This window comes from Trichoderma breve, chromosome 4 (assembly GCF_028502605.1).
Source record: "Trichoderma breve strain T069 chromosome 4, whole genome shotgun sequence".
In the NCBI taxonomy this organism is placed as follows: domain Eukaryota; kingdom Fungi; phylum Ascomycota; class Sordariomycetes; order Hypocreales; family Hypocreaceae; genus Trichoderma; species Trichoderma breve.
Window position 1 is genome coordinate 70,593 of NC_079235.1, and position 18,245 is coordinate 88,837.

An 18,245-nucleotide genomic window follows, 5' to 3' on the forward strand; every position below is an offset into this window, starting at 1 on the left:
GACGGCGGCGCGTGCACAAACGTACACGACTGATCGTGAAAGGTACACAGCACACATCGCGGCTGGCCGTCTTGTCGCACACAGCGCGTCTTTCGAATGCGACAGGTATCACAAGGTCTTGAGCGATTGGATCCCCGCCTCCGTTGTTGTGCAGCCTTGGACGGTTGATGAGCAGGATTTTGCGCATTGGGCGACAACATCGATATCGAGATGCACTTGGAGTGCAAAGATGGGTCGCGCCATGAACTGCAATGTGGAGCAATCGTTGATACTCGGAAGATAGTGAGTGATTGAGTGTTGCCACTCGGCGGCGGTGCGATTTGAGTCGGGCTCAAAGAAAGATTCAACCAAAGATCTTGGGAGATAATCATCGGCGGCGCCCCCGCCTAAACCGATCAGCGGCCAGAAAGATAAGATAGGTAGCTCAGATTAGTAGATGAGTTATGTAAGAGGGCTATGGCTATTACGGACTAACACACGCGTTGGAGGCTATCTGCGTACTAAATTGCTGTGGGTGTGTTGTTGATACGATCCGAAAGTCCACCTACTTAAACCCGCGGTGGCCGGCGGCCGAGTTGCGCCGGCGGCGGGAGGCACTTACATCAAAAGTGTCTGTTCCATATATGCACTTGGATGTACTCACTCGTCGCCTTCTCCCTACCACTCACTCTGTTCAACTTTGATATCGCCTGGCCGGCGCGGTCATCATTATCGCACACTTACTCGGCCCATCATGAGGGAGCTGCAATGGCATTCCTTGATGGGGCGCTCGGCTCCTCGAATTCTTGAGACAATTTGCACCCAGTGGTGGTTTATCTATTATTATAAGCAGGGCCTTTCCATCCAAGCGACCTCGCTGCCACCAGTCTTCATTCTTCCTTGTCCAACCTTAGAACAGGGTGTATCTTCCAATATCTTTTCTTCCTCAATCCGGATCTCATGAAGACATTTCCTTGCATCGACACATCCTTAATACAGAGCGCAATTCTGGTATAATTGGCCTGAAAAAATGACCCGAATCACTCAATCGCGCGAGGGTCAATCCCCTCTTCTCATTCACGAATGGAGGGCAGTCCAGGCATTGGGTGGTGGTTTGCAGAGACTCTACTCACTAGTTCAGAGGGAGCGCAGCTCTAATGCAGCAACGCGTGCCTGGATCAGTATCTGTACAGATGAGCAACTCAAAGAGCAATGGGACCGCTTACATGCCTCACACAAACAGCCAACTTCCCTCCCCTTATACGGCGTCCCCTTTGCCGCAAAAGACAACATAGATGCAGTAGGCTTCGCAACCACGGCGGCTTGCCCGGCATTCGCCACCACTCCTGCCACTGAAGACGCTTCTGTCGTTGCGAGACTAAAGGCAGCTGGTGCCATCCTCATTGGCAAGACCAACCTCGATCAGTTCGCTACAGGTCTCGTCGGAACTCGGTCACCGTTCGGAGCGGTTCCCAACAGTTTCGACCCTACGAGGGTAAGCGGCGGATCCAGTTCGGGCAGTGCCGTTGTGGTCGCTCGGGGAGCTGTCCCATTCTCTCTGGGAACCGACACGGCGGGATCCGGTCGTGTTCCCGCCGGCTTGAATAACATCGTCGGCTTGAAACCTACACGCGGTGCTCTGAGCGCAAGAGGAGTGGTGCCGGCTTGTCGGACACTAGACTGCGTGTCCATCTTCGCGCTCACTGCAGATGACGCCGAGACGGTGTTGTCTGTCGCAGAGGGTTACGATGCGCAGGACTCTTACTCGAGGATCCGGCCGTTGAACACCACACATACTTCAGACTCTGGATTCGGACACAAGGCGAATGAAAGACTGCAGCCCGTGCTGGCTATTTGTGCTAATCCACCTTGGTTCGACCGCGATGACCATTCTCCTTCGTATGAAGCTGTCCTCGACAGGGCTAGATCACTCGGATGGGTACTACAGCCTGTCGACTTCACATTGCTTTTCGAGCTCGCGTCACTGCTTTACTTCGGCCCATGGGTCGCAGAGCGTTACCAAGCGATTCGAACCTTTATCCAGAACATTGAACCAGATCAGATGGATCCCGTGGTGCGCAAGATCATCAAGCAAGCGGAGAGCTTCTCTGCCACGGACGCTTTCGAGGGCGAATACAAGAGGCAGGACTTGACGCGCCAGATCGAGCTGGCATTTGCCGCATACGACGGCCTCCTTGTGCCCACATCACCCACATTCCCAACCCTCGAACAGGTCACTCTCAGCCCTGTGGAGGAGAACTCGCGGCTGGGCACTTATACCAACTTTGTCAACTTTCTAGATTGGTCCGCCTTGTCGGTACCAGCTAGATTTCGACACGATGGGCTGCCGTTTGGGATCACATTAATCGCAAACAACTGGCAGGAGCCGCACCTGTTGAGATGGGCCCGGGCATGGTTAGCTGGCCAGACAAGGACACTTGGAGCTGTGTCTGCGCGCTGTCTCGAGCCGGCACTTTCGAAACCTCAAGAAGCACACGCTTCGGAGAAGATGTCCGAGAACAGCATCAGCGTCGCCGTAGTTGGTGCTCATCTCTCGGGTATGCCTCTGAACAAAGATCTTGTCTCGCGTGGTGCTGTTCTCAGTCGTAAGACGAGGACGTCGAATCGTTATCGTTTATTCGCGCTTCAGAGTGAAAGCGGCCCGTCTCGGCCAGGTCTGCAGCGCCTGCAGGATGCACAAGCCGGGGCAGAGATTGTTGTCGAGGTATGGGAATTACCCGAGACAGCTTACGCTAGCTTTGCCAACACCATTCCTTCACCACTTTCCATAGGAAAAATAGAGCTTAGAGATCACTCTTGGGTCTCTGGCTTTGTTTGTGAGCCGTACGGCCTTGATGGAGCGGTCGACATCACGCATTTTTCGGGTTGGCGGTCCTACATCAGTCACCTGAATCAGCCAGAGCCAGCCTCACTTGGCTCAGTGTCCACGGTCTTGATAGCCAATCGCGGAGAAATTGCCGTACGGATCATAAAGACGCTGCATCGGCTGGGCCTCAAGGCAGTGGCCATTTACTCGAGCGTCGACGCCAACTCCCCTCACGGTCACCTTGCGGATCTATCCTACGAGCTCAAGGGTCAATCCGTGGCCGAGACCTACCTCTCGAGCAGCCAGATTCTTACCATTGCAAAGTCTGCAGGAGTAGACGCGATCATCCCAGGCTATGGGTTTCTGGCTGAGAATGCTGATTTCGCTACGGCCGTTGAGGAAGCCAGTATCACCTGGGTTGGCCCTACTCCGGCACAGATGGTCGACCTTGGCCTAAAGCATCGCGCACGCGCCCTTGCCATCGAATCCGGTGTTCCTGTGGTTCCTGGTTCCGAGGGCACGTTAACATCACTAGACGATGCACTAGCCGAGGCGCAGAACGTGGGCTACCCGCTGATGCTCAAAAGCACGGCTGGTGGCGGTGGTATTGGTTTGAGGCGCTGCGCAAATGAAGCTGAGTTGAGGGACGCCTTTGAAGGAGTCCAGCGCCAGGCAGTAGCTAATTTCGGCGACGGGGCCGTCTTCATAGAGCGCTTCGTTGAACTGGCGCGTCATATTGAGATCCAAATCATCGGAGACGGCAGAGGAGCTGTCGTCACAGCTGGTGAAAGAGACTGCACCCTTCAACGACGACACCAGAAGATTTTCGAGGAAAGCCCCGCGATCATGGTGCCGGAAGGACAGCGTGCGGCCATGAGGGCTGCCGCTGTGCGGCTGGCTGCCCACGTGAGGTACCGCAATGTTGGCACGATTGAGTTCATCTACGACGTGAACAAAGACGAGTTCTACTTTCTCGAAGTCAACACTCGCTTGCAGGTTGAGCATCCAGTAACCGAGCTGGTGACGGGCTTAGATCTTGTGGAATGCATGCTGCAAGTTGCTGCCGGTCAAGAAGTTGAACTCTTCAGCAGTCCAGTCAACCACCTCCCAACAACAGGGGCGTCCATTGAAGTGCGATTGTACGCTGAGAGCCCTCTGGAGCAGTTCCGTCCATGTGCTGGGACGGTGAGCAAACTGAATTGGCCCGAATCCCTACGCGTGGATACCTGGATTGATGAGGGCACTCACGTCACGACGCTCTACGACAGTATGATTGCCAAGCTCATTGCCGTGGGATCGGACCGTCGCGAGGCTCTAGAGCGACTTGCAGACGGCTTGAATAACACGGTTGTTGAGGGCGTCCAGACAAATCTCGACTATCTGCGGCAAATTGTGGCATCGGAATTATTCTCTTCGGGAAACTTTCATACCAAGTCACTGGACTCATTTCAGTTCATCTCTTCCACCTTTGAGGTGATTGAGTGCGATGGAAGTGTGTCCGTACAAGACTATCCTGGCAGAACTGGTTACTGGAGCGTTGGAATCCCACCCAGCGGCCCAGCTGATAGTCTTTCTTTTCGCCTCGCCAACCGACTTGTGGGCAACGACGACGATGCTGCAGGGCTTGAGTGTACGCTACACGGACCTCGTCTGAGATTCCATCGTGATGCAGTGATTGCCGTCACCGGCGGTGAAACACTCTTGCTCATCGATGAAAAGCCCGCCCCTCTGAGCACGACTTTGCGCATTCAAGCCGGACAAACAGTGCACGTGGGTGCTATCACAGCCGGCTACCATGTCTACATTGCCATTGGTGGTGGTATCCAAGTTCCGTCCGTTATGGGTAGCAGATCAACCTTTGAACTGGCCAAAATGGGAGGCTATAAGGGTCGTTCGCTTCGTCCACGAGACATTGTGCCCATAGGTACTTCCCAAACCAAGACAATCAGATTACTGTCCTGTCCTGTAATATCAATGCCAAAGCAGGTTGGCGGTAAGAGCTGGAGGATTCGTGTGCTCCCTGGACCACACGGAGCGCCCGACTACTTCACCCATAATGGCCTCGTAAAACTATTCTCCAGTATATGGAAGGTACACCACAACAGCAACCGTCTTGGCATCCGGCTTTCGGGGCCCAAGCCGGAATGGGCGCGCGATTCGGGAGGCGAGGCAGGGCTTCATCCGTCCAATATCCACGACAGCCCCTATTCTATTGGAAGTGTGAGCTTCACGGGTGACGAAGCTGTGATTCTCGGATGTGATGGGCCGAGCCTTGGAGGCTTTGTCGTTTTTAGCGTTATCATCTCGGCGGATCAGTGGAAGATGGGGCAGCTGCGGCCAGGAGATTCCGTATCGTTTCAGCCCATCTCTTCTCAAGCAGCACTAAAGCTGGACAGCGAATTTCAGCGTGCAATATCGCAGATCAGGCTGCCATACGATCTCGGGATTGAAGAAACAGTTGGCACCCCCAATCTCGACGGCCTGGAAGTCGTTCTCGGAAAGACTACGCACAATGGCCACGACTATGTTTGCCGCCAGGCTGGAGATAATGCACTGCTCATAGAGATCGATGGCGCCTCTGACTTTGATCTTGCGAGAAGTTTTGAGATCTTTGCATTCTGCGAGCGGCACCGTGAACAGCCTGTTCCTGGCGTCCAAGAACTCACTCCGGGCGTGGGTACTATTCACGTCATTTATGATCATGGGCTACCGGCTGCTACGTTGATCGACCGGCTGTTTGCTCACCTAGCGACATGTCAATTAAGACGCAGCATCCCCTCAAGAACAGTCCGACTACCTCTCGCCTTTGATGATACTGTCTGCCGGGCTGCTGTAGAGCGCTATGCTTCTACAATCCGTGGCGAAGCTCCTTGGCTCCCAAGCAACATTGAGTTTTTGCAGGAGCTGAATGGTATTGAGGATATATCGGTGCTCTTGCACAGCGCAACTTTCCTCGTGGTCGGCCTCGGTGATGTCTTCCTTGGCTCTCCTTGCGCAGTGCCACTCGATCCCCGTCACAGATTGTTTGGAACCAAGTATAATCCCTCACGCTCTTTCACGCCGCGTGGAGCGGTAGGCATCGGTGGGCAATACCTCTGTATTTATGCGACTGACTCGCCAGGCGGATACCAGCTCGTTGGAAGGACAAAGGATATATGGACATCACCGGAGACTCTACCATCAACTGTTAATCAGCCACCCTGGCTATTCCGCCAATTCGATCGCATAACCTTCTACCCGGTGACAGAAGAGGAGCTGGACAGCCAACCAGCGGATAAGTTGATCCAAATTGTCGAGGGCGAACTGGAACTTGCATGGTACGAATCTCTATTAGCTGGCAATAAGGAGCTCATTGCGCAACACCGAGCGCAGCAAAGAGCATCGATGCTCAATGTGTCCTTCCTCGAAGATTTGTCAAAGCCGTACATTCCCAAATCCCGCACAGTGAAAGGATCTTCCAGGGGGGAAGACGGGAGTGCCTATGGCACACAGGTACCATCAGCGATACCGGGACGCTGCTTTGAATTGCATGTGCAGCCTGGACAGAAGATTACCAAGGGTCACCCACTGGTAAGCATTGAGTCGTGCAAGATGGAGGTTGTCGTCAGGAGCCCCCTTGATGGAGCGTGCAGTGCTGTGCTGGTTGAAGCCGGAGATAATGTCGACGCTGGAGATGTATTAGTGGTTATAGATTAAACTACCTGGATTTAAGCGATGACAGCTTATTTGCACACCTGACTACACGTCAACGTGCCAATTGGTACAACTCCTTGGTATCTTTTCATGGGTCGCGGCGTCTTTGCCACGAGGCAGTCCAGTTGCGCAAACTGAATATCCTGCGGAACCGATCAGATCTTTGTACCCTATTCGCCATGATTTGCACCGACTCCTCTATAGCCCTTAACATAACAGTCTTGTAACTATCTATGGTGTTTTTCAGGTTTGAATTAATATTCTTTTTCACGATGTACCACGTGCCATATAATTGACACCAATCTGAATTCAACTATAGAGTACTTTATAGCCTATTGGCTTTGTTTGCAGCTTCTCTGTGAAATGCTCTTGACACAAAAGCTCGTTCAAATCCAGTATCCAGTGTTTGACGCTGCTTATAGTCATTCAGCTTGTCGTAAAAAAAAGATACTTGTTAAAAAGAGATAACAGAGCGATCAAACCGATGGGAAAACTAGTCTAAGTACAGGGTAAGTTCCTACGCGAACGCTTGAGTATCTAAGCATTTCCCCCGTTCTATTCTCATGTTTCTAATTATTTTTTATTTTTTATTTTTTTTTCTTTATAAAGTCCTAAAGGGGTTCCTCTAAAAACCTGTATACTATTTTACCACCTATCAGTTCTAATGGTAAGCTGAGCTTGATGCATACGATAGCTACACGGCTTGTGATTGTAGTTCTAATCTAGCAACTTGGTGTGATCTTAGCCAGACCAGCGGACCGCGGATTAATACAGAGGCCGTAAGCTACTGCTAAGCTGAACATAGGTCACTCCCCAGCACCTCACTTCACATCAAGCTCCAGGTTCTCATCTATATATAACTGGGAGCTACACGGACAAGGCAGCAAACATCAATCAACCGGGTTGCGGCTCACGGCTGCATAAGGGGTGAAGAGGGTACACAAACTCCAGCCTCTCTGTAACCAGCCAGCAAGGGAGCTAGCTAGCATGGACCGAAGCGTCAGCGACCGTGAATCCCAGCAATTCTACCAGGGACCGCCCATCTTACCGCGACCTACAGAGGATGCAGAAACCCATGGCTCTTCAGGCGTTTCATCTTCTCGGCATCCGCCTCGGATTCATCATCGTAGCTGTACCGAGTGCAGCCGCCGCAAGGTGCGATGCAACCATCACCAGCCGTGCTCCAACTGCGTCAAGGCTGGGAGCGAATGCATCTTTCCCACGTCCAGGCGCACCCCGGTGAGGCGTGAAAAAGCCTCTAGAAGAAGAGACGAAGAGCTTTTAAAATCGCTGCGGAGACTCCAGCGCCGACTGCAATCCACCGAGATTGCACAGCTGGTTGCTCAGGGCGAAGCTGATGACAATGGCGATGAGGGCAACTGCTCCGAGGAAAGAATTCGTCAAGATGAAGAGGCGGGAAGCCATCAAATCAGTCTTTTCGGTCCTTCTCCACCGACAACTCATGTAGACGATGTGCCAGGCGGTACAGAGGAGTCTGCTCGGCTAATGCTTGATCATGACCGTAGCCGGTACATCAGCAATCATTTCTGGGCAAGTATGTCCAGAGAGGTATGTTCAATACATGTAGCTTCGACGTCCCGTCCCTTGCCAAACTACGGACTCGCTGACCGGCGGCTTTAGATTGATGAAATGCGCGACATCTTGGACGGCTCCTCCTCAGAGCAGGAAAATGACGATCAAGAACACCAAGACCAAGGCAGCGAGGCAACACCAAGCTCTCGTCTATCACACAACAGCCGCGACTTTCCCATCTTCAGCCCGTCTGCCACTTCTCAGTCACTGCAGTCTCTCTACCCGAGCTCTTCGGATCTTTTGACCATTTTTGACGTGTTCCAAGAAAACGTCGACCCCGTTGTTCACATCTTCCACCGCCCTACGATGCGGAAAACCATCACTGAGGTACTGCCGGTCCTAGACAGATCGTCGATGGACCGCATGACGGAAGTGGTTGTGTTTTCCATCTGCTATGCCGCATTGACTAGTCTGAACGATGCGGACTGTCAGAAGCTGTTGGGAGAAGAACGGCGCGTGTTGCTCTCCCGGTATCGGTATGCGACTGAGCAGTCACTCTCCAGAGCTCGCTTCCTGGAGTCGCAAAACCTAGGGATCCTCGCAGCCTTGATATTGTTCCTGCTCTGCCTTCGTCGACATGATGACTCCCGCCTTGTGTCCAGCCTGCTCGGTGTGGTGATTCGCAATGCGCAAGCCGTGGGATTGCATCGCGACGGCACAAAGTTCAACCTCTCGCCGTACGAGACGGAGTGGAGGCGTCGTCTGTGGTGGCACATTTGCGTGCTCGACATTCGCGCCGCCGAAGATCACGGGTGCGACCCGTCAATTTACGACCAAAATTACGATACCAGATTCCCGCTGAATATCAACGATGACGACCTTTCTCCCGAAGCTACTGTTGCGCCGCCAGAACGACAGGGAGTCACCGATATGACCTTTTGTCTCCTACGCTTCGAGGTTGCAGTCGCCATCCGCAAGCTCAACTACCATGGGCCTGTTGGGAATCAGGAGCCAGCACTGTCCACGGTTGAGAAACGTGACTTTGTGGAGAGAATAGAGAAACGCTTTTATGAACGCTACATTAACTGCTGCGACATCACCAAACCCTTTGACTGGGTCTCAGCTGCATGGGCACGGCTGATGCTGTCCAAAATGTGGCTTGCTGTGAGCAATCCGCTACATCTCCAAGACACTGCCGACGGTGCTGCTTCTCTCAGTCTCCGACGCGTAGCCTTTGAAAGGTCCGTCGAAATGCTGGAGCTAGCAGACTCTTTAGAAACAGGGCATAGAGCTGCACGATGGCGGTGGCTGTTCATGACACACGTCCAGTGGCACGCTGTTGTCTTTGTGCTGGCCTATCTCTGCGTCCATCCCACCGATGAGCTGTCCCATCGTGCATGGCTGGTGATGGACAGAGTCTGTGAGCGGTGGCCTCACGATAGTCGCTCTAAGAAAGGGATGCTCTGGAAGCCTATTCACCGACTCATGGACCGCGCGCAACAAATTCGGGGCGGCCAAGGAGGAAATCCTCCAAAAGAGCCCGGTGTCTTCGAAGAGAGCCATCACCAGTCTTACCATAATCCTCCACCAGGTGCCCCTTCGCAAACTCGAGACTTGGCGATCCCGCTCACAGAATTCGAACCGATGACTCAATCTACAGACCTTGCCAGAGAGAACGCTGCCCCTTCAGTCCCTCCGACATGCCAAGGCACCGATGAAGCTGAGCATCACCTCACTACAAGTATCGGCCTAGCAGACAGCAGCTCTACACCCAACTTTGGGGTTTCCGTGCAGGCTCCCGGCATCGATGGCCTCCAGGATCTCCAGGACCACCAGTCAGACTGGGCCAACATCCTACATGAACTGCAGCATGGGTTTCAGGAGGACCCATACGCCGACATGACAGATCCAACAGAGGCAATAAATGAGTACGGCAACAACCTCTGGGGCATGCTCTAGATGCAGACTCGCATGGGTCAATCACATATAACATCATGAGGTGTTACAGTGAAGGCAAATCATTGTCGACAACTGGATACGGATCAATTGAACCTATCAAATGTATTTATTGCGGTTTTCATTTTCAGCTGTCTATTGGAGAAATAGAGATGCTATCGGCTGATAGTGAACCATCCGTCACCACCAAACCCACTGCGCCTCCTACATAGTCCTCGTCTGTCACCGCCAATTCCACCTGACCGACTTTACCTTCGATCTTGCTGCCCCGCACGCGTAGGTGCACTTGGTACTTGTGATTATCTTCCCATGCAAAAGGCATGCTCATCAGCTCTATCCTCTTATCGTCAGCGGCCTTAACCAACGCCACGCGCTTGTCTTTGGTAAACATGAGCCCGTAATAGCGGTTCAGTCCCTGGACCCGAGCGGCAACCCCCATCGGTCCACCGAAATTGACTACGAAATTCGACACCGTCACATCATAGTCGATCCAGTCCCTGGCACCCTGACTTAGGAGGCCCTCGCCTCGGTCTTGAGCGATGAAGAATGACGGCCCCATGTCAGTGTGCACTTTGTCTATGGAACTGACCCAGGCACGGTTCCAGAAACTCTGGTATCTACTCTTATTCGCGGGTCGTTTCAGTGTCATTCGAGGCGCGCCATCCCATCGCAAGCTGTGAAGGAATATGGCACCATCAAAGTTCGGAGAGCCTGTGGAAGTGCTGATGGCGATGCCAATCTGCTGGATGGGCCAGTTCTGAAGGCTTTCGGGGATGATCCATTCCAGGCTATCCTGCTGCCCGGACTTCATACTTATAGGCTGACTATCCACGGTTCTCAAGATGTCGTTTTCGTCGTATGCCTTGATTCTCAGAAACACAGTCGAGACTGCAGTGTTGCTGTCGGCTGCGTGCAGTTCTGCTTTGACCCTTTGGCCTGGGTACACCAGAGGTGAGGCCATGATTTCGTAGTTTCGATCGACTTGGAGGATATCTAGCGGGGTAAAGGTTGGTGTCATTACTTCGACAGCGTCGCTCGTGTCTGTCAGATTGTTGATGTGAATACAAAGGCTATCGACTCCGCTGCCTTGGCTTTGGCTGATACGAGCCAGATCTGAAGGCGACTGGAAGCCCTGAACACTACCAGGAAGGGAGAAATGAAACTGAGCGCCATCCTTTGGCGGCTGGAAGGCTGGGTTGCCGGATAAGCGGTGGCCGAGATTGACTATGTCGTATGCTATACGCGCTGCGTTGTTGATCGAGTAGCCACCGTCAGCGCTGGAGATGATGGCTCGATCGGCCAAAGGGCCTAGCCAGTCAGGACCATCTTGAAATGCGGCCAGGCCGTGCATCAGAGCAACCAAGCACGCAACGTTTCCGGCATTGCAATCGGTATCCCAACCACATGTGTTGATGACATGCATGGCCTCATGGAAGTCATGGCCTGCGTATAGTACAGCCATGATCATAATGGCATGGTTGGGGACAACGTGACAGATGCCCAGATACTTATCATAGCCATAATTGTCTTCGATTCGCTGACGCGTTTGCCTCCAGTCGCCGTCCTCTTGCACCCAGCGCCTGACGTCGGCAATCATCCGCGCGATAATGGAGTCAGTTGGAACAAACGCCAGACCGGCATCAAGGAGATGGTTGACGTCGCTGGACAGGAACGCTTCTGCCTCCATGACCGCCCATAACTTGGCCGCATATACGCTCTCGCCATCGTGGCTCACCCGTGCAGCTGTCTCGGCAAGCTGCGCCGCCAGAGCCTGATTTCCTGGAGCGACCATAGCCCAGCCATCGATGAAGATTTGAGCGCCAATCTGCTCTGCCAAAGTGCGACCATTCGTCTTAAACGCACCACTTGCAGGGGCAGTGATGCCATTCTTGAGATTGAGGAATGCTGTGTGCTCGGTCGAGATGCCATTGCCTCCCCACCAGAAGATAGAGCGACCCTCCACGACGTTGTTCAACCAAGTCTTGCCGACATCCTCAGACGAGAGGTCTGCAGAGGCAGCGTGCTCTTCTAGCGCGCGAACAAAGGTAAAAGTACCTGAGACGTCATCGTCAATTACAACAAGTGGTAGACCTAGCTTGTCGTGTACATAGTAGCGAATGTCTCCGAGCTTATCCTGTATTTCTTGATACGTCCAGTTTTCGAACGGCCGTCCAAGGTAGACACCCACCAGCTTTCCAAGAACGCCAGCATAGACTCGATGCAGATAGTCATCAGGTATAGGTGACATGGCTTTTCCTGAGCGTGTAATAATTTGACAAAGAAAAATGAGAGCGTGATAAGGTGCGGCTATAGTACAAGGGCGCTCAACTATCGTAAGAGCTTCAATGAGGAAGCGCCGGTTGCGGCTCTGCAGTAGCTTCAAGCAGTAATTATACTGACAAATGCAAAAGAATATTTGCGCATGTGTCCACGTATATCAAAAATCTTCTCAATCTTGTCCTTCCCACCATACTCTCCCGTCCCGAGCCCGAGCCTCCCTTCCCCCACCCTGACTTCGGGGCACCGTTTTCTCGAATTCGAATCCGCAGTCAGTTTTCGTCACGCCGTCCAATCACAAACTCAGATGGCTCGGGAAACTCGGGGTTCAGCATTCTGTCCGAAGCCAAGACACACCACCGCGCCATCTAAGACAATACAGGGCTCGCGCCTTAACAAGCAACGCCTCAATGCGGGGGCGCCAGGCTAAGCTTTTCCTTACACGGCGATCTGGGAGTCAAGATGCACGTGGATATGAGTCTATTTACCCCGTGGGGAGAGGAGAGACCCACACACATCCGCCGTCTTCTCGGGATTTGGCTTCAACTTGGAGTTTGCATGACACAGCATGATCAGCGAATGGGTTGTGGTAACACTTCTCCCGATACGCTGGAGCCAAGCGAGGCAGAAGAACTAAATATAGGAGGCATCTCGGTCTGATCCCTCGCTTGGTCTCGACTGTCATTCATCTCCAGATCTACCAAAGGTTCCAATACGTTGAAGAACCGACCATGGCTCATCGAAAGATTTCGCGCTTCATTCCACGAGACCAAAAGTGGCTCATAGCATGTCTCATCGCAGTGTCATCGGTGGACTCTGTGGTATGCCCTTCACCTTGTCACACGCGGTAGTTACCAGGCAGGGCTAACCACCAGCAAAACGCAGCTTGTCGGCTACGACAGCTCGCTCATGGGTAGCCTCAACGTGATGCCCTCCTACAGCAGCTACTTTACTCTTACCACCACGACAAAGTCGCTCAATACAGCCATCTCCTATGTTGGCGGTGCCGCCATCTCACCTCTGGCAGGGTTTCTGGCCGACTGGCGAGGTCGCCGCGAGTGCGTATTTTGGTCCGCTCTGGTGACTCTCATCGGCGGTGTCATCCAGGGTACTGCTCAGAACATCGGAATGTTCATCGCCGGGCGGTGCATCGTCGGCGCGGGTATGGGTCTGGCCCAGACGACAGCGCCGACGCTGGTTGCTGAAACCACTCCCGTCAAATATCGAGGCTTCGCTCTCGGCATGTACTACGCTTGCTGGGGCATAGGTACACTTATCGCGGCCGGCGTCTGCTTTGGGGTATGTCAAATGTGTTGACTGAGCTCAACTAAGCCCAAGGAGAGCTGATGAACTGACTTATATGCGCTACAGACGCAGAAACTCGATTCAACGTACGCCTGGCGCATTCCGAGTCTTTTGCAGGCGGCTCCAAGCTTCGTCTGCTTTCTTATTTTGTTATTCGTTCCTGAGTCACCTCGTTGGCTCATCAGCCATGACCGACACGAAGAAGCGTTGGAGGTTCTCAGCATCGTCAACGGTGGCGACGCCGACGATGTACAGGTCCAGTATCGCGAGATTGCGGACACAATCAACTTTGAAAAGGAACACAGCCTGGGCCTGGTGCAAGCGATCTGCAAAAAGTCCAGCCGCAAGCGCTTGTTGATTACAACCACGTTCTCGGCCATTGTCATGCTCCCGGGAACTAACATCATCACCTTTTACTTTGGCGAAATGCTACAGAACGCCGGTATTCAGAGCCCAAATACACAACTCCAAATCAACGTCATTCTCACATCGTGGAGCTTGGTCATTGCCGTCGTCTCAGCCTGGTATACGGATTTGCTGGGCCGGAGACAACTCTGCTCTGCTAGCTTGGCTCTGCAGACTGCCTTCATCTTCATATTTGGCGCCTTCACGAAACTCTATGGAGACTCAACCAATACTTCTGGTATATATGCAACGATTGCCATCATATTCTTGTACAATGGCGCATACAACTGGGGCATCACGCCGCTCACAGTCCTCTATCCTCCCGAAATTTTGTCTTTTGAGATCAGAGGAGTCGGCATGGGCATTTATACCTTTGCCACAAAGTGTTGCGGTCTTCTGGTGACCATGGCTGTACCTTTCGGCCTGCAGGCTATTGGATGGAAATTTTACATGGTGAATGGATGTTTCGATGTCTTGATGCTTGTCTTTGTTATTTTTGTGTGGGTGGAAACTCGTGGTCTCAGCCTTGAAGAGGTCGACGAGCTGTTCGACAAGGAGAAGCGTGAGGTGGTCGCTGTGCAAGTCCATGCAGAAACCAAGGTAGACATACAGCACAAAGAGTGTTGAGGAGCCCCGTATTAGCCTAACCTACAGCCTATCAATGTTTGTAAAAACTAGTTGCAAAATGCAAATTCAATGGTTCATATCTTGTTGATATCAATTACACTGATCTTCGATTGTATCTCTGTATTCTTTATAATTTCCCTAGAACTCTGCTCTTCCCCATGGTGGAAGCAGTGCCTTTGGTGGCCACTGTGTTTGTACAAATTGCCACCTTAAATCGTATTCTCCCGACCCAAATCTTTGCTCTTTAGCTTCCCCCTTCCCCACCTCAGATTCTCGGCCGTCACTGGGAAGGCTGACGACGGCGGTAGAGTTTGGAGGCACCCGTAATCTCATGCGGAAAAGGTCTCCCTTTAAGGTCCATCTCAGCTCAATCCGGCCGTACCTTGATTCGAATGCGGTATCCGCCCAGCTCAGCTCCTTATTGGGCTGCGGCTTCACTCTGAATACTTTCCAGCCGGGCTCAATCGCCTCGAGTCCGCCTACATCAGCGTGCATCCAATTTGCGATGCTCCCGAGAGCATGATGATTGAAGCTTGTCATTGAACCGGGATTAACAGTCCCATCAGGGAGCATGCTGTCCCAGCGCTCCCACGTCGTGGTGGCTCCCATTGTAACGGGATACAGGTATGAAGGACATTTCTTCTGGAAGAGCATGGTGTAGGCTAGTTCGACGCCACCAGACTGGGTGAGTGCTCGAGAAAGAAATGCACTGCCCACAAATCCTGTGGTAAGCTTAAAGTCATTAAGACGTACCAGTCGGAACAGACGAGCCGCCGCCTGTGCCTTTATTGAGTTGTCTCCACATTCTGGCAAAAGATCAAACGACAAGGCGAGCGAAAGTGCCGTTGCAGTATCTGGAACCACGAGACCAGCCGCGGTCAAATACTTGTCCCGCCACGCATGAACTAGGCGCGGTGCAGCGTCTCTGAAGCGAGAGGAGTCAACCGGTTTGGCTAGCTTCGCGGCTATCTTCCCAGCGATCTGAGTGGAAGCAATGAGGAAACAATCGGCGACAAATGTGCCATCCGTGGTCCCTCTGCCGGAATCATTCTGGGGCGCTCTTGGGTCTAACCAGTCGCCAAACTGCCACTGCTCAGGATCCCAGAGTCCATCCTGACCTCGAGTCACGCCATTTTCCAGGTACTGAACCATGCTATCATACTGCCTCGAGAGGAAACTAACATCACCAGACATACGATACAGGCCCCAGGGAACCATAACTGCAGCGTCACCCCAAACGCCATTTGGCATCGGATCCCACCCGTGGCCCCCGTCGCCATTTCTTAGTAAAGAATTGGGAATGAACAAGGGCACCACGCCTTGGCGCCAGTATTCGGTCCCCTCCATCTGATCGAGGTACAGATCCTGCAACCAGTTTCCCAACATGCCAGCCGTGTCATACAAGAAGTTGGCAGTAGGTGCAATGATGTTCAGGTCTCCCGTCCAACCAAAGCGCTCATCTCTTGATGGGCACTCTGTGGGCACACTCAGAAAGTTGCTCTTGATGCTACAGAGAGCATTCTCATGTAGTCGATTGACATCATCGTTGGAGCATGAAAACCAACCCGTACGCAGCATGTCAGTATGCATCACCTCGGCGACAATGCATGCTTTGGTGAGCGGGCAGTTCTTGTCATCAGGGCTCCAGCCCGCAATCTCGACATATCTAAAGCCGTGGAACGTGTGCTGCGGATGCCAGTCAAAGAGCTCTCGCCCATCGCATATGATAATGTCCCTGGCTTTTGCTGTTCGCAAGGGACGACACATAATCTCCCCGTCTTGGATGACTTCGGCATGGCGAAATGTGATTCTAGAGCCAGCAGGTTTCTGCACTCTTCTAACGCAAATGCGACCGGCGATATTTTGCCCAAAGTCCACAATGACAGCAGTTCCGGACCGCGATTTGAATATGTCTTTTGCTTCGAGCCTCTCCACCACCCTTACCGGCGGGGCTTCCGGAGAGATGAGCCGGCTCACAGCAATAGGCGACTCTCGGACCGAGAACTTAGCGTCGTCCAGCTTTGATGAGCCCACACTCAGGCTTTGGTCAAAGATTTCACCATCCAGTATTTCACTGCTAACCAAAGGCGTGTTGGAGACGCTCCAGCTCGCGTCGGTGTTCACCAAAATCGGCAACGAAGAGTCTGCAGCCCAAATCTCTAGCTGCAGTAGGACTCCGAGTTTCTGGCCGTAGATGAATCGTTTCCTGGCCCAACTGGTAGCAGAGGCAAACCAGCCGGCGGCCACGTCTATCTCGATCTTGTTCCACCCAGGCGTTACCAGAAGATCTTTAATATCGTAAATCTGGTAATGCAGTCTCTTGTGGTAGCTTTGGAAGCCTGGGGCCAAACATTGGTCGCCGACTTTTCTGCCATTGATCCGCACGCTGTACACGCCATGGCTCGTGGCATATAGCCGGCCCCTGTCAATCGTCCCGTCTTTTAGAGAAAGATGAAACCGCTTGTGAAAGCACAGGGGGCGGGCTGAATGGTCCGGACCCAGAGGCCACGGCTCCGACACCGTGATCATACTCCCCTTCCAATCGCTGTTTCTCAGCAATGCAATTTCCAAAAGAGACGACGCAGACCATTCGGTCACGGAATCATGGTCGGAATCATTATCACGCCCATCAAATAGAGAGTATTTGCCGTAGCACCTGACGCGCACAAACCGGCGCGCTCGCGAATTGAGTGGCTCCGAGTTCGGCCACGGTACTAGAACGTTGTCTTCGCTCTCTACGTGGAAGACTTGGCCGGGCTCTGTGCTATTGGAGGAAATTGCGATATCGTATGCAGTCTGCTTCCAATTGCGTATTTGCTCGTTCAAGCATGAAAACCTCCATGAAAGCCTTGGTTGCGCACATTGAACTCCAAACCCATTGTGATGCTGCTCAAAAGTCGGTGGAAGAACCAAGACTGGAGACTCCGAATGACCCATGTCTAAAATGAAATTTGCGTGGTCAATGCGAAAAGAGTTTCCCCATGGGGATAATTTAGATGTCCCGATTTAAAAGGCAATGAGCTCTCTAGTCATTTACCAAAAATCTTTTAGGTGGTCGTCAGCTGTTGTGTTTTGTTTGTTTTTTTGCCACTCTGCTGGGAACTTATTGGCAGCGCTAGTTAATATCACTTCCACTTCCAATTCATTCGGAATACCGAAAGTCCCGAGCTACCAAGAGTATCTCAAGCTCTTCCTGTAGAGTATTTCACTTTATTTCATTTGCTAGCAGTATAGAACAAATCTGGTGTTCGTAATCGACCATGAGGGTAAGCTGCTCCGGAATGTTACCGTGGCATGGCATTTTACTACTGTTGCTATCCAACATGTCTGACGGCATGGATCGATTCCCCAGATTCTGACACTAATCAAACCCTTGACCTAGCTCGTAGTCAGGAACCAATTTGGGCCGTTATATATGGCGCTCCTCATTCCCCAACTACCCCGCAAGATATTTTGGCCGGCAACTCGGCAGTGGTATTACTTTATCCCCCGGCCCTATTTCGGGGACCTATGTAAACTTGCTAGGCACGATCCCTGAACTGGTTCTACCATCGGACAAACCCAACGTCAAAACATCCACTAATAAGATCTCTCCTTCTGCATATATCCTAGTGGCTAGAGGAGAAAACGCACATATGGTACT

The 18,245-nt window shown here is 52.4% G+C and overlaps 5 protein-coding genes across 5 annotated transcripts; 3 read left to right on the forward strand and 2 right to left on the reverse strand.

The window, feature by feature from the left end:
• Positions 1–1,009: 1,009 nt before the first annotated feature.
• Positions 1,010–6,502, forward strand: T069G_06311 (amidase domain-containing protein; the record flags this gene model as incomplete). The annotated part of the gene is made up of 2 exons (XM_056173521.1): positions 1,010–5,878; positions 5,939–6,502. 2 exons carry the CDS (start codon positions 1,010–1,012, stop codon positions 6,500–6,502), a joined length of 5,433 nt encoding a protein of 1,810 aa, XP_056027100.1.
• A 984-nt stretch (positions 6,503–7,486) lies between these two features.
• On the forward strand, positions 7,487–9,991 carry T069G_06312 (fungal specific transcription factor domain-containing protein; the record flags this gene model as incomplete). Its single annotated transcript, XM_056173522.1, has 4 exons — positions 7,487–7,738; positions 7,805–7,940; positions 7,989–8,068; positions 8,141–9,991. The coding sequence occupies 4 exons, from the start codon at positions 7,487–7,489 to the stop codon at positions 9,989–9,991; spliced, it is 2,319 nt and encodes a 772-aa protein (XP_056027101.1).
• A 124-nt stretch (positions 9,992–10,115) lies between these two features.
• T069G_06313 (ADP-ribosylglycohydrolase domain-containing protein) lies at positions 10,116–12,236 on the reverse strand (the record flags this gene model as incomplete). Its single annotated transcript, XM_056173523.1, has 1 exon — positions 10,116–12,236. One exon carries the CDS (start codon positions 12,234–12,236, stop codon positions 10,116–10,118), a length of 2,121 nt encoding a protein of 706 aa, XP_056027102.1.
• A 760-nt stretch (positions 12,237–12,996) lies between these two features.
• Positions 12,997–14,602, forward strand: T069G_06314 (sugar transporter domain-containing protein; the record flags this gene model as incomplete). The annotated part of the gene is made up of 3 exons (XM_056173524.1): positions 12,997–13,086; positions 13,151–13,564; positions 13,637–14,602. 3 exons carry the CDS (start codon positions 12,997–12,999, stop codon positions 14,600–14,602), a joined length of 1,470 nt encoding a protein of 489 aa, XP_056027103.1.
• Positions 14,603–14,740: 138 nt separating this feature from the next.
• Positions 14,741–17,539, reverse strand: T069G_06315 (bacterial alpha-L-rhamnosidase 6 hairpin glycosidase domain-containing protein; the record flags this gene model as incomplete). The annotated part of the gene is made up of 1 exon (XM_056173525.1): positions 14,741–17,539. One exon carries the CDS (start codon positions 17,537–17,539, stop codon positions 14,741–14,743), a length of 2,799 nt encoding a protein of 932 aa, XP_056027104.1.
• Between the last annotated feature and the right edge of the window lie 706 nt (positions 17,540–18,245).